At 40.9% G+C, this 16781-nt stretch overlaps 1 protein-coding gene across 1 annotated transcript in view; it reads right to left on the minus strand.

Annotated features, from left to right (window-relative positions):
* SORCS3 (sortilin related VPS10 domain containing receptor 3) overlaps positions 1 to 16781 on the minus strand; it is a gene marked incomplete at both ends in the record, with an annotated part of 596464 nt that overhangs the window by 167569 nt on the left and 412114 nt on the right. Inside the window, one exon of the mRNA XM_080823492.1 lies at positions 6910 to 6974. Coding sequence (XP_080679618.1) covers positions 6910 to 6974 — 65 coding nt within the window. The remainder of the gene's footprint in view (positions 1 to 6909; positions 6975 to 16781) is intronic.

Genomic DNA, 16781 nt, shown 5'->3' on the forward strand with positions numbered 1-16781 from the left:
TTTCTTTATGCTTATGAAGATGGAACTGTGCTGTGCTGTAATCCCAGCACCAGCTGAGGTCAGGGATCCTCAAAGCGGTGTTCCTGAATGGGCCATCTGGATCAGAATCATGTCGGGCGTGCTTAACAAAACACAGACTCCCTACAGCAGACCCTCTAAACCCAAATCTCTGGGATGGATCCCAGGAATCCGGGAACCAGGCTGCCAGAAGATCACGAATGTTAGGAGCTGAGAGAAACAGCTACACGAACTGTGTTGCAGGAAGAAACAGAATGGAATTTTATCGCTCAAGGCACCTTTGAGGGTAATTTGCTCAATAGTAATTGGCAAATTCAGAACACGGGGTAAATGGTCTGAAAGGGGCTGATTAAGGAACAGGCTCTCCAACATGGGGGGAAAAAAAGGAGAATAACAAAGGAAAGTCAGAGGAAGGAAAGTAACAATTATCTAACATCTACTAATTCTTTTGATTTAAGATTTTTCAGAGAATAATTTTCCTTTTAAACACATGAATCACAAAACAAAAGGGCTATAAAAATCTAAGTTTCAACTGACTTCAAATATACCATATATAAAGAAGTAACCTCTCCTGTGAGTTCCTAACATGTCCTGTGTGTAACTATTACAAGGCTCTCAGCTATCCAGAAACTGCTGGGTCATCCGTCTTTAGAATACAGACTTTGGGGGCAGAGACCAGGTCTTATTCCCTCTTTATATTTCTAGAAACCCATGTCATGACCAGCAACCAGTAGATGCCCAGTAAATATCTTATAAAGGAATTAGAAAGAAAAATGAATAAATTATTAATCCTGTTTCATGTTACAATGAAGGATCAGGAAACTCAACAATTTTAGTTGCTTCCTGGAAATATAGCCCCCTTGGTGGAAAACCTGAAATTGAGATCTACATTTCTATTCTCCCAGTCTGCTTGCCTGTAAATATCTGAAAGACCATTTCTCCCTGCTTCTCAAAAGGATAAACAAAAATTGCACACATGGTCCCCACGGAGACAGAGCTGGAGGGATGTAGTGCCTCTGGTGCCTTCTTCACCCCTCTGCCCCCAACCCCCACCCCTGGTCCAGGACCTTTCAACCCTCTCCCAGAGCATGGAGAGTGTGCTCATTCCAGCACTCTGCCCAGGCCCACCTGCCTCTCTGGCAAGTAGAAAGCACAAGATATCTCAGCAAGCACAGTGTCACCAGACAAGAGAAGACCTGGACACAGAGCTAGGAGTGACTAAGAAGTCTCTCTGACCAGTGGACCAACCCCAAGAAGCAGGGTGCAGGATACCATCTGCGCTCATCGAAGATGCCATTCTCTCATTGTTCCTTTCCCCCATCGTGGTCAAGGAGGTCAGGCACAAGCCAGCCCCTTCTGTCCCTCCCAGCACCACTCCTGAGTTAGAAGCCAAGTTAGGCAGGATGGGGGACTAGGGAAACATAGCAAAGCCACCTTGTGCTCCCAACAGGGGCATAGAAGCGTTGGGAGAAACTTCTCAGAGAGGTGGTCTGAATAAGCTGAAATGGGTGCTTGCTTTTCATCCGTCAGCTGCTATGGCTTAAACATTAAACATGCAAACAGAAGAGGCAGAGAGAAAGAAACTTGAAGCAACCACGTGGGACTGTCTAGTATAATCCATATCTAAGGTCACAGCTAAGAAATTATAATTGTAACATGAAAGCTATTTCATTATAAAGGTAAAAATGGCCTTCCATGCTTGGCTCAGTACATTACCTACCCATTCCTTCATGGGACGACCCCAGCCTATCTTTACTGGCCTTTTCTCTCTCCATCTCTGAGAGCCACTGACCATAATTCACAACCTTGCACACACCACTCTTTATGGGTGAACTCTTGGCACATGTGAGTCTCTCCTCTCTATCTAGAATGTTCTGATAAATTCCTACTAATAATCCCTGAAGTGCCAGATCAAACACTCTGTCTTTCTGAGAAGGTGCCCCCAACTTTCTTAGACTATTAGCCATACTCTCATTTGTAACTGAACATATGTCCAACTCTATGAATGTTCCTGTCAGCTTGTGCTAGAATTACCCAAATGCTTATGTTTCCCCAGCCAGTCTACAAGCTCCATGAGGTGAAGATAATATCACATTCACCTCTATTCCCCCTCAGGGACCAGAATATGCAGATTTTAAATAAACACTGGTTGAATAAAAGAAGAAATAAATGGATCAAGAGACTAATTAAGCAAAAAAGGTAGGAAGTTCTTTTTTATATATAAATTTTTTTTCTTAAAGATTGTAATTATTTGACACAGAGAGAGAGCACAAGCAGGGGGAGAGGCAGGCAGACGGAGAGGGAGCAGCAGGCTCCCTGCTGACTTGGGAGACTGATGTGGGGCTCGATCCCAGGACCCTGGGATCACGACCTGAGCTAAAGGCAGCCACTTAACCAACTGAGCCACCGAAGTGCCCCAAAAGGTAGGAAGTTCTATAGAACAAGAAGTCAAGAACTCTGTTTTCTAGTTTTTCCTCATTATAGGTTATTTTAGTATTATTTTAAAATATTTATTTAAATAACCTTGATATCTAATATGGGGCTTGAACTCATGACCCAGAGAACAAGAATTGCATGCTTTTTCAACTAAGCCAGTCATGCATCCTCCCTTTTTTCTTAAATATTTATTTTAGTATTATTTTTTAACACAAACTTCCTTCAATTTATACACAGTAATTTTTTTGGTATACAGTTCTTAAGTTTTACCAGATATATGGATTTATGTGACCACCACAGTCAGGATGCCAAATATTTACATCACCCTGAAAAATCCCCTCATGCTGCTTTCTTGGGAAATACTCCTCTCACCAGGGAAGCCAATGATCTATTTCTCCATCACTACAGTTTTGCCTTTTCCATATGATCATATAAATGAAATCATACAGTAAGACTTTGAGACTGGAGTATTTCACTCAGTATAATGCCTCTGAAATTAATCTATTTTCTTTTACAGATGTATGACAGCTTACCTATCCAGCCACCCATTCAAGGATGTTTAAGGATGTTTAGGTTGTTCCAATTTTGGGTGATTATTAAGTCTGCTACAGACGTGTGTACAGGTTTTTGTGTGATTATAACATTTCCCTAGGGTAAATACACAGGAGTGAGATAGCTGAATCATAAGGTTTGTGTAACTTTATAAGAAATTGCCAAAATGTTTTGCCAAAGTGACTGTTCTATTTTGTATCCCCACCAGGAATATATAAGAGCTCCAAGAGCTTTCCATCCTTGTCAGCACTTGGTATTGCCAGTCTTGTTATTTTAGCAGTTCCAATAGGTATGTAATGATATCTCATTATGGTTTTAATTTCCATTTCCCTAACATCTAATGAAGTTGAACATCATTTCATGTGCTTATTTATCATTCTTGGATCCTCTTTGGTAAGTGGTCTCTTCAAACTTTTGCCTATTTTTAAAAAATTGGTTGTTTCCTATTGCCGTTTTGAAAGTCCCTTATATATTCTAAGACAAGTCCCTTGTTAGATATGTAATCTGCAAATATTTTCTCCTAGTGTCCTCACTGTGTCTTCAGCAGAGCAAATGTTTTTTAATTTGGATGAAGTCCATTTATCAATTCTTTATTTTGTCAACTTTGCTCTTGATCCCAACCCACGGCTGTGGAGATTTTCTCCTATGTTTTTTAGTATATGTTTCATAATTTTATATTTTATATTTAGAAATATCTATTTTTTAGTTACATTTGTATAAGTTGTGAATCACAGGTTGAAGTTCACTTTTCCCCCATATGACTGTCCAATTTTTTTCAATACCATCTGTTAAAAATTACATCCTTTCTCCACTGAATTTGTTGTCTCCTGCCACTTTGCTCAACCTACTTATTAGTTTTAGGAGTTTTTTATTTTTGTAGATTTCTTGGGATATTCTACATAGAAAATTATGTCAATGAGGATAAGAAGAGTTTTAATTTTTCCTTCGCAATCTATATGAAGTGCATTTGCATTTCATTTTTCTTTACTGCACAGGCTAGGACTTTTGGCATGATGTTGAATATGTGTGGTAAGACTAAATAAACATCCTTCCTTCTTCCTTTTCTTATATGGAAAGCATACGGTATATCATCATTAAATATGATGTTAATTGTAGGTCTTTGGTAGACATCTTTTGCTGGAGGTTCCCTTCTATTTCTAGTGTATTAAGAGTTTGGTGTTTTAGTTTTCATTCTGTCACTGCTAGTTGCATGAATTTGGGCAAATCTTAGTTCAGACTACCACATCCGAAAAAAAGAAGGAATTAAAATACATGCCATGCCTTTTTGTGATGATTAAAAGATGAAGACATGTGTGTATGTGTGAGTTTATAAGTAAGAAAGCTCTCACCACATATCACAAACGAAAGGCATCATGCATTTCATTAGGATATGTAAAATACAGTGTCTCCAGGTTAATGCAGTCTTCTTATAGATATGCATCTATGCATATAGATATGCATCTCTAAATAAACGCAGGTTAGAGCCAACTCACAAAGTTGAGAGAAGATTAACTATTGAAAAACTGATTTTAAAAAAACCTAGAAAATGGAACATAACTAATATATACTATAATTTAACTTAAGTGTGGCACATGACTTTTATCCCTGTTTTAGTTCTGTCTGCTTTTTTTGATTCTTGACAATAGGCCAGAAACTATTCTATGTGTTTTACATTTTTAATCTCATAAAATTTTGCAGCAGTCCTGCACCACAGGCCTTATCCAAATTTGGATCAGAATTCTTAAACTTTCAGAAAATAGGTTTAAGCTTAATGTAAGAAATTAGCTTAATAAAACAAAACATGGGAGCTGTCCAGCAGCAGAAAAGGATGTGTCTAATTAAGGCTGAAGCCAGGGAACCTGAGGACAGACTGTCAGAAGTTTTCAGGGAAGGGATTCCTACGCTAGGTAGGAGGTCAGACAATCCTATCAAGTATTACCAACTCTAAAATACTATAGCCAGCACAGATCACATATAAGGCATAAACAAGTTTGACATGGGAAGCAATGCCAAGGCAGAAATCATACCAAAAACTGGCCAGTGGGTCATCTGAGAGCTACTATCTGCTCTCCTGCTGTTGTCCTGGCTTGTTTCTTCATACCCTTACATCTCACTCTTCCTCCAGTTTCTCTCTCAGCAGTAAGAGTCAGATCATATAATTTTGGGCCCAAGTTTTACCACCCTTATGATCAGTGAATTTGAATATGCGGTATTATTTTCCTAAGTCTTTTTTTTTTTTTAAGATTTATGTATTTATTTGACAGAGAGAGAGAGAGAACATGCACACAAGTGGGAGGGGCAAAGGGAGAAGGAGAGAGAGAATCTCAAGCAGACTGAAGGCTGAGTGCAGAGCCCGATGTGGGGCTGAGATCAAGGCCTGAGGCAAAACTAAGAGTCAGATACCTAACTGACTAAATCAGCCAGGTGCTTCTATTTTCCTAAGCCTTAAATAGCTCTTCTGTTAAAAAAAAAAATCTATTTTTAAGAGTGTGGACCACCCCTCATTCTTGCCTGCTTCAGAGACTTGCATTTATTCAAGAACCAAATAAGACCAATTAAAACACTTGCACGTGCATGTGCGTACACATGCGCGCACACACACACACACACACACACACACACACAGAGTGAATACAGAAAAAGACAAAAATAAAGTACTCAGCAGAATGTCAGACATACAGTAACAAATGTGACTATCTTCTAAGTCCTTTAGAAATAAAAACAGAGCAAATGAAATATTCCCCAAAATGCATGTTTCTGGCAGGTATCTGTGTTTGGTATCAAAAACAGTAGATTCCTCATGGACAAAGCATATGTAGTTTTACTTAAAGTATTCTGAAGGATCCCCAACACCCACAGCCAAGTCAAAATGGAACTCCCTAACATCTTTACATTTTATAATTTCTATAACATCCTCCACTTGGTCAGCCTATAACTCTCTGAGGTGGGAAGGGCAAGGCTGAGTATTCTCAAACAATGGAGGGATTTAGCACAGAGATCAGAGGGAGTTCCCCAGACCCCATGTCTAGTGGGTGACAGAACCCAAGACCCCAACTCCCAAGCAGAGGCCTGTTCTGCTGCATTCCTCCATCACTACTATTTCTATAGATTATTTGGCTCTATTGTTGACCTATGTTAATTATATTTTTATCTATTTCATATAGATCATATATTTTCACATATATCATGTATGTTTAAATTGACTTTAAGCTGATTTTTCCTGGGTAGGGAAGAGCCTTATAATAATATGAGCAACTCTGGGAAGAATAAAATGCTTAAAGCAGTGCAAAATGATATACTATCAGTAAAATTCAGTTTCAGATGTACACAGGTACACAATGTACAAAGGGGTCATGTGTTCAAGATCCTGAAATTCTACTGCTTGTTTGTAGGGACAATATAGGTTTGGTCACTACTGTATTTCCAGGGCCTAGAACAATGCCTGGCACACAGTAGTCTGTCCATACATATTTGTGGAATGAATGAACAAACAGTTTGAAAAAAAATTTCCCAGTGACTTTTTCTGGTAAGCTTGACTATATGAAGGGTTCATTTTTAAAGCCGACAGCCCCTGCAATTCGTTGTGTGAATGCAAAGTACCATGATGAGCTATGGACACTCCTGTCCGAATTACACTGAAGATGCCAGGAAATTACTAACAGGAGCCTCAAAATTCATCACATTAACTCACATCCCCAGAAAATTCATTCCTGAGGGTTTATTTCAATGAAACGTCTCCCTCAGGACTAGAGGCCTCTCCCCCTGCTCTGGGAAATAGGATGGATCTGGCAGTAATGGAGCTCAGGGCTTTTCATCTTCTCAAGCCATTAAAATGCAAATTGGGGGAGAAGAGGGACCTGCACACAGCTCTCCCCTGGCCTCACCCACGGCCTCAGCACTCACATCCATCCGTGGTCCGCACCTCCATGTGCACCAGGTCCGCTTCCTTATCCAATCCAGCCACCGACCTGGGGAAGGAAGGAGACACAGAAGCTCAGTGACCACATGGATGGCAGATGGCAAAAGCGGGAAAGCATTCAGGGCTGACTATTACTCAGAAACCACTTTCTCCAGAGGGGACCCACAGAGTATGGCCACTGGTGAGCCTGGCAGATACAGCTGTCACCTGTAATGCTCACAACTCAGGAGCCCTGGAATGGTGTCAGGGAGTTGGTGACTCTCTAAAAAAAAATAACAATGAAAGAGGACAGAGTCCATAGTAATATAGGACCAAACCTCTGGCCTTGCCTCTTCTTCACCACCTGGCACCTAAGAAGTTCTCTCTTCCCACCATCTTCCTTTTCCCCCCAACTCCCACCACCCACACCCCCCCTCCCCCAGGTCTTGCTGTACCTGACTCCTTCCAGTACACTGCCCCGCTCTGTCCTCCTGTTGGGAGTGTGCTATTGCCCACCCTGTCTTGTCCTCTGGGGAGGGAGGTTTAGACTCCACTCCCGGCTGTTTGCCACAGGGCACTGTTGCCCTCCTGAGTTCAATGCTGTCTGCCCTTCCTTCCTCCTGCCCCAGAAACAATGAATGTATGGTAACAAACATTTAAAATCTGATCTGACAAGAACAAAAATCTCCTAGGGATGAGGGTGGGAAAGCTTAAGGTTTATGGCTAATAGCCAAAAGAAGAAAGGCTGAGAATCCTTACAAACTAATTCTTGTGGCCCTCTGACCTTGCACACATAAAGCCCAGTCGGCCATCCCCCATGTGAGATATCCAGGCCAGAGGATGACCCAAAAAGTCAGCTAAAAGAGGCAACATAGACCTTTAAACACTCATGCACTAGAGAGATCACATAACCTACCTCTTAGCAAGCTTTTACAATCTATTTACTCTTATTTTAAATATTGTAAGATGGGCTTTCTGATTTTCCTATCTTCAGGAGGTAAGAAGTAGCAAGTCAGAAAGAAAAGAATTTAAACAGTGAGAACCAACTGCGGATACCCATACAGCAAGAACATAGAAAAACCTATGAAAAACAGACCTAAGAACTCAAAACCCAATCTTCCACCCCATAAATCTCTACACTTCTCATTGGCACTGAGGCCATTACTATATTAGAGCAGAGTTCAGTATCTGACACCTGTGCTGAGGGGAGAAAGGCACAGAAAACAGGAAGCAGGGGGGAAATGGGATCCCCATCAAAATGGTTAGAAAAGGCTTAGACACACTCCACTATGAATAATACCCCCCATGCCCTGCCCACCATAGTGCCACACAACCAGGAGGGAACATCCAACTCCCAGCTTCTCACCCATGAGCAAAGGGTTTGGTCTCCACATCAGCATCACAACTTTTAAGGCTTGCACCAGAGGGAAGGGCTCTCAAAACACCTAGCTCTGAAAGCCAATGGGGCTTAAGTCCACTAGAGGATAGCAAACAAAGAAGCAATTTATCATGGGTGCACAAGCAATCACTGCAACAATGCCCTAGAACTCAGTGCGCCTTCGCCTCATCTTTCCCTGGAAGTACTTTATCTGCATTCTTTAAAAAGCTGTTACCTAAGGGCTAGGCTTCTAATTTAGCAGGCTTCAAGGGGCTGACTGTCATCCTAAGAAGCCCACTGACACCTTTCTTGTCTTCTCTCTGTAGCCCACTCCAAGTTGCCAGTAGCTCTCTGGAAGGAGTTGTGCACATGACCACACCCCAGATTTTAGGCTGCTCCCCAGGGAATGGGTCCCCAGATCATTGGGCTCTGATAGCCAACAGAGCTTCACTCATGAGTCCCAGAGGACTGCAGCAAACAAAGAAGCAGTTCTTAACCATCTACTTCCCCAAGGTTCAGTGCAGAGGCAACAAGCTAAGAACACCCATCTCCCAGTGTTTCCCTGAAAGGGGTTTATCTGCATACATTAAAGTCACCACCTGAGGGCCCAGCTTCTAAATTAGCAGATACCTGGGGGCTATCGGTAATCCTTATGGACTGGGGAAGCTAGCAGACCCTTCTCCCACCAGCCTGCTCCAATAATAAAATCAAGTCAGCAGTATCTCCCTGAAAGGAAGTTATACACATACCTGGCACCCCAGCTCTTACAGCTAACACTTGAGGGATGGGCCCCTGGATCACCTGGTGCTAGCAGTCAATGGGCCTTGCATTAATGAGACACGAGCAAGACTGCAGCAAGCAAAGAAACAGTTCTTAATGGGCACAAGAGCACCCCCAGCACCTGGCGGCTACCTGCCTGGGCCCAGCTCTGAGGGAGATGGCCAAAAATTTTCCCCCTGAAAGCTTAACTATACTTTCTTAGCTTGTACCTGAGGATGCAACTTCTCAGCTTGTCTCTAGATGCTGACTGCAATCCTCACGGACAGGTTTTGGGACATTCATAACTACTAAATGCCACTAAGAACAAAGAAGGACACCTGGACAATCACAGAGCTGAGAGACAGTTAAGAATTCAGTCAGGCTGGTCTGTGAGGTTCTTCTCCTACATGAGATCACTCTGTCAAGACTGGAAGAGGTGGTTTTTGTTTGTTTTTTTTTAATTTTTAAAGATTTTTTATTTATTTATTTGACACAGAGAGAGAGGTCACAAGTAGGCAGACAGACAAGCAGAGAGAGAGAGAGGGAAGCAGGCTCCCCACCGAGCAGAGAGCCCGATGCCGGGCTCGATCCCAGGACCCTGAGATCATGACCTGAGCCAAAAGCAGAGGCTTTAACCCACTGAGCCACCCAGGCGCCCCTGGAAGAGGTGGTTATTTAACAAATGCTCAGAAACCAATACAAAGAGTCAAGGAAAGTGGAAAACAAACAAAACAACACAGAAAAAAAATAGGTTCCAAACAAAAGAACAAGATAGATCTCTAGGAACTGAGCTTAAAGAAATGGAGGTAATAATCTACCTGATAGAGAGTTCAAAATAATGGTCATAAAAATGCATTACTGAGGTCAGAAGAGCAATGCATGAGAATAATGAGAATTTCAACAGAGATAGAAATATTAAAAAGTACTGAAGACAAATCATGGATCTGAAGAGTACAATAACTGAACTGAAAAATTCAATAGAGGGGTTCAATAACAGATTTGATCACGTGGGAGAAAGAATCAGTGAACTCTAGGATGGAAGTGGAATTCCTCCAGAAGTGTGAAAAAGAAAAAAGAATTTAAAAAAAAAAAAGTAAAGATATTTTAAGGGATTTATGGGAAAACATCAAGTGGACTAATATTCTCATTGTAAGGGTCTCAGAAGGAGAAAGAAAGGGACATTGAAGAAATAACGGCTGAAAACTTCCCTAAGCTGGGGAAGGTAACAAACATCCAGACCCAGCAAGTCCAGAGAGCTCCAAAAAAGAGGAGTCCAAAGAGAACCACATAAGACACACTATATTAAATTATCAAAAGTTAAACATGAGTAGAACATCTTATAAACAGCAAGAGAAAAAACACTTCTTATATACAATAAAATCCCCATAAGATTATCAGCAGATTTTTCAACAGCAACTTAACACGCCAGAAGGGTACGGGATGACATATGCAAGTACTAAACAAAGAAACAAAACCCCTGCTAATCAACTGAGAATACTCTACCCAGCAAAACCGAGCTTCAGAATTGATGGAGAGATAGAGTTTTCTAGACAAACAAAAGCAAAAGGAGGTCATCGCAGAGATCAGTCTTAAAAGAAATGTTACAGGAAGTTCTTCAAGCTGAAACCAAAGGATGCTAATTAGTAACAGGAAAACATTTTTTAAAAAAGTATAAATCTCACTAGTAAATGCAAATATATAGTCAATTCAGAATAATGTTGTAATGGTGATAGATAAATCACTGATAAGCCTAGTACAAATGGTAAAAGAAAAACTATTAAATTAACTATAATTAATTTTTTAATGGATATACATGGACCCAAACTGTGACATCGAAACATAAAATGTGGACCTGGGGGATTCACACAAACCGAGAAATGCACTGAGAGATAGAAGGCTGGCAGCTAGATGCATCAGAAGGTATTTCAATCTGAATCCATTTGTGCAATGGTTAATTTTGTGTGTCAACTGGACTGGGCCATGAGATGCCCAGATATCTTTCAAAACATTATTATGGATGTGTCTTCTAGGATGTTTCTGGAAAAATTAACATCTGAATTAGTAGACTGAGTAAAACAGATTGCCCTTCCAATATGGGTGGGCCTCCTGCAATCCATTAGAGGCCTAAATGGTACAAAAGGAGTAAGGAGAATTCACTAACTCTACCTAATACCTTCTGGCTGGGAAACTGGTGTTCTCCTGCACTCATACAGGAATTTCTATAACTGATGCTCCTAATTCTTAGGCCTTTGGACTCATGCTGGAAATCTCCACTTGCAGATGGCAAACGTGGGCGTTTTCAGCCTCCATTATCAGATAAGCCAATTCCTTCTAATAAATCTCCCTCTCTCTCCCAGGCTTCTTCCCCACCCTCCTATTGGTCTGATTGTATATACTATTATTTCTTCCATATCCTACTGGTCTTTTTCTCTGGAAAGCCCTGACTAATAAAATTTGTTTCTTAGTCCCATTCCAACAATACAGCCCATTTTCCCATGTAAGCCCATAGCATAGCTGTGTGTGTTTCTGTATTTACTTAAGTCATGAATTACAAAGAATTTGATTCTTATTAATATACAACCTATCAGACAGTGAGTTTCCTAAAGATAGAGACCCTAATTATCTTTGTCTAATACTTACTACCACACACAGCTCAAGATTAGGGGTACCTTCAGATTAAATAAGGATAAGAAATTTGTACTTCAAAGCTGCTCTGTATCTGAATCCACGGGAGAAGAGATTAAGTGGCTCAGCTGGACAGAGGTGGAGGAGAGGACCTTGGGTACTGTCAGTAAGAATCCTCTTGTCCTTTTCCAGCAATAGAAGAAGGCCACTGCCTACTTTCAGCCATACTGCTGGCATTAGTCTGGGGTTTTTCAATACTGACACTGTTGATATTTTGGCCTGGATAATTCTTTGTTGTGGGGGCCATCCTAGACATTGCATGATATTTAGCAGAATCACTGGCCTTTACTACATGCAGTAACATCTTTGCAGGCCTGACAACCAGAACTGTCTCTAAACATTGCCTACTCTCTTTTGGGGTCAAAACTGCCCCCAGCTGAGAACAAGTGTCTTACCTGTACACACTTAATTGATGCCTGGGTTCTATGTCTCCCCTGCTAACAAGGCAGCAAAAATAAGGACACACAGATTTCCCCTCCTCCCTTAGTCCTAACATTGCTGAGATGCTTATGAACTACTATTATTTATGGCCACATCACCTTATCAGGAAACTCTCTGACAATCATACAGTCCCTCATCTTAAGGCCCCCTAAAAACCCTGCTTTTAAAAACTTAAAGTAAGAAAAGTGCACCCAAATACAGCAAGCAAAGAAATACTAGATGTATATATTTTGTGATTTTTTCCCGAGGGTAGACAGAAGTTGTAAGGGATAAACCTGGGAAAATTTGGGGAAAAGTGCATATGGTAATAAGGATAAATGCTAATGGGCAATGAGACCATTCATATGTCAGGCATCCTGTTTGGCGTTTTAAATGTATTATTGTAAAAAAAATCCTCAAAATGACTCTTTAAGGAAGGTAACATTCATCGAACTCTCATCCTTGGTAAATGGGGATAATAAGAGAGATTAAGTAACGTGCCTGAAGTCATGTGATAATAACAATTGACAGACTTAGTACTGTGGGTCAGACCTTGTTTTAAATGTTGATCTTGAATCCTCATATCAATCCGAAGAGTCCTGAACCAATCTATCTCCATATTTTCCATATTAAAAGGGTGCAATTAGGCATCTAGAGATTAAGCAACTTGCCAAGAGGCATGGAATTCACTAATAAGCAGCAAAATGTGGACTCAAGCAGTTAGATGGCTTTGAGCCAGGAGATTAACTTCCTAGGTAAGCTGCCTCTCCTGGCTGGTGAGAGGTTTGGATACAACCATCTCTCCCAGAATCAAGGACCAGAAACATTTTGCCCCATTGCTTCCTCTCCTCCCATATGAAGTTCTTTATGGCAGCATCGTAGGAAATACACATGCACTCTGTGTACATTATCAATACAGTGTCTCAGAAAATTTTGATTTGAGATGAAATGAACGAGAAGTCCTTCTTATTGGTGATAATAAATAAGAAGGAAATGTTAGGAACAGAATAAGGAAGCTAGGCCAAAAAATAGAGAAATAATAAATAGAGATCTTTGCAGAAGCCTCAGGAGGACAAATACAGTTGAGGAAAAGAAAATGTGGCATTTGGGCTTGAGTCTCCTTTGGGTCTATGAGGATGGAATGAGCCAAGACATATATAAGAGGTACCATGAAACTGCCATGAGTAGGGGGCGGAGGGTGAGAGGCATCTTGCTCAGGTAGGCCCACAAGGTTAAACATAGCCCCCAACACCTCTTCCATTGCAACCATACAAGCTCCTTCACACTTCCAGGACCCACGTGAGGCCAGGGTGGACCAGAAGTCCAGGAACTGTACCCAGTACAGAACTAGCCATGGGACACATCAAACTTAATGCCTGTGTTTAATGTCTGCAACAAAGTAAAAATGAATTTGCAAGCATCCTATTGAAGTTACATGGAGGGAAACTACCAGAAAGTTTCTAAAATGAATATATAATAAAGAGAAATTATCAGGGAGGAGCAAGATGGTGGAGGAATAGGAGACCTAAATACTCGGATCCAAGAAGTTCACTTAAATTGTTATCAAACCATGCTGAACACCTACAAACTCAACAGAAGAGCAAAGAGAAGAGCAGCAATTATAGGAACAGAAAAATGACCACTTTCTGGAAGGTAGGAAGTGCGCAAAAGTGAATCTGAGGTAATATATAGGAAGAGAGTTCACGGGGTGGTGGTGGGGGGCAGCTCCTGGCAAAGGAGAGAGCAGCAGAACACAAAATCAGAACTTTCAGAAGTCTGTTCCACAGAGGGATGTTGCTCCAGAGGCTAAGCGGGTGGTGGAGCCCTTGCAGGGACAGTGTGGTCTCAGGACACGTGGGGACACAAAAAGGCAGGGGTATCTGAAGGTGGCAGAGTCCCAGGTATAGGAGCGGGGAAGCCAGCTGCAGAGACAGAGTCAAGGAGTGAGCTCTCAGCTTGGAGTTACCTTAAAACATGCTCCAAGGCATAATCGGACCATTGCTCTTTGAACAGGGACACTACAAGTGGCAGATGCAGGGAGATTCACCTTCCTCCTCCAGGAGGAGCAGGTCAGGAGCATGCTGCAAGAATCTTCTGGGTTTAGAGGCTCCAAACGGGGTCATGCGCCAGAGATAGAAACGCACAGGCGTTTCACAGGCGGGGTGAGCTTGGGTGCCCCGGGAGACCTGGGAGATGGGAGCAGTTGACTGCTTTTCTCTGAGGGTGCACTGAGGAGTGGGCCCTGAGTTCTCGGCTCCTCTGGCCAGAGACTGGGAGGCTGCCATCTTCATTCCCATTCTCCAGGGAACAAACGCTCCTGAGATCAAAACCAAGCAGATTACATAGCTTGGCCCCTGGCAAGGACGGTGCAATTCCACGTCTGGCAAAGACATATGAGAATCACTGCAACGGCCTCCTCCCCCAGAAGATAAGCAAGAACATCCAGCCAAGACCAAGTTCACCAATCAATGAGAACTGTGGAATGCCAGAACTAGGGGAATGCAACAGATAGAATTCATGGCTCTTTTCCCATGATTCCTTAGTCTTCAAAATTAAATTTTAAAAATTTTCTTTCTTTCTTACTCTATTTTAAAAAAATTTTCCTCTTTCCTATTTTAACCTTTTTAACTGTTTTATATTATAATTTTTTAAAATATCTTTTCCAATTTTCACCATGATAGTCATATTCTATACATTCATTGTATTTAACCTTATTTTTTGTATATATAGGCTTTTCCTTCTTTAAAATTTTGAGATACAGTTTCATCTACCAGATCAAAATATATAGCACATGGCTTTACTCTAGTTTCCAGCCTGATCACAATATTCCCTCTTTTTTTTTTCTTTTTCAACCAACTTCTTACCTTATCAACTCCTTTTTTAGATCTTTTATAATTTTTATCTTTACAGTCATATTCCATCCATCATTGTGTTTACTCTTATTTTTGTATATATGTAAGTTTTTCTTTCTTTAAAATTTTGGGAGAGTTTCTTCTTACAGACCAAAATGTATCCAAAATTAAGTATGTGACTCTGTTCCAGTCATCAGTCTAATATATATATGCATATGTATATATACACACACACACACACACACACACACACACACACATATATATCCCCTTTCTTCTCCCCCCAGTTTTGGGTCTCTTCCAAATTGGTTAGTGTATATTTTTCTGGGGTCATTGCTACCCTTTTAGTCTTCTGTTCTCTCATTCACCTATTCTTATCTGGATAAAATGACAAAGCAGAAAAAATCACCTCAAAAAAAAAAAAAAAAGAACAAGAGGCAGTACCAATGGCAAGAGACCTAATCAATACGGATATTGGTAATATGTCAGAACTAGAGTTCAGAATGACGATTATCAAGGTGCTAGCTGGGTTCAAAAAAAGCATGGACGACACTAGAGAATCCCTTTCTGGAGAAATAAAAGAACTAAATTCTAAACAAGTTGAAATAAAAGGGCTATTAATTAAGTGCAATAAAAAATGGAGACTCTTACTGTTTGGATAAATGAGACAGAAGAGAGAATTAGTGATACAGAACACCAAATGATGGAGAATAAAGAACCGGAAAATGAGAGATAAACGACTACTGGACAATGAGGGGAGAATTCGAGTGATAAGTGATACCATAAGATGAAAGAATATTAGAATAATTGGGATCCCAAAAGAAGAAGAGAGAGAGGGGCAGAAGGTATATTGGGGCAAATTATAGCAGAGAATTTCCCTAACATGGTAAAGGGAACAAGCATCAAAATCCATGAGGTAGACAGAACCTCCCTCAAAAATCAGTAAAAATAGGTGCACACCCCATCATCTAATAATAAAACTTATAAGTCTCAGTGACAAAGAGAAAATCCTGAAAGTAGCTCAGGATAAGAGGTCTGTAACATACAATGGTAAAAATATTAGATTGGCAGACCTATCCATAGAGACCTGGCAGGCCAGAAAGGACTGGCATGATATATTCAGAGTACTAAATGAGAAAAATATGCAGTCAAGAATACTATATTCAGCTAGGCTATCAGTGAAAATAGAAGGAGAAATAAAAAGCTTCCAGGACAAACAAAAATTAAAAGAATTTGCAAACACCAAACCAGCCCTTTTGGAAATATTGAAAGGGCTCCTCTAAGCAAAGAGAGAGGAACAGAGATAATATACAGTAACAGTCACCTTACAGGCAATACAGTGGCACTAAATTCATATCTTTCAGTAGTTATCCTGAATGTAACTGAGATAAATGCCCCCATCAAAAGACACAGGGTAGGGCGCCTGGGTGGCTCAGTGGATTAAAGCCGCTGCCTTCGGCTCAGGTCATGATCCCAGGGTCCTGGGATCGAGCCCCACATCGGGCTCTCTGCTCAGCAGGGAGCCTGCTTCCTCCTCTCTCTCTGCCTGCCTCTCTGCCTACTTGTGATCTCTGTCTGTCAAATAAATAAAAATCTTTAAAAAAAAAAAAAAAAGACACAGGGTATCAGAATGGATTAAAAAACAAGACCCAAAGACACATCCAGATTTAAAGTGAGGGGTTCTAAAACTTTTTACCATGCTAGTGGACATCAAAAGAAAGCTGGGATGACAATCCTTATATCAGATAAATTAGATTTTATGCCAAAGACTATAATAAGAGGT

Source organism: Martes martes (genome assembly GCF_963455335.1).
Source record: "Martes martes genome assembly, chromosome: 14".
Classification (NCBI taxonomy): Eukaryota; Metazoa; Chordata; class Mammalia; order Carnivora; family Mustelidae; genus Martes; species Martes martes.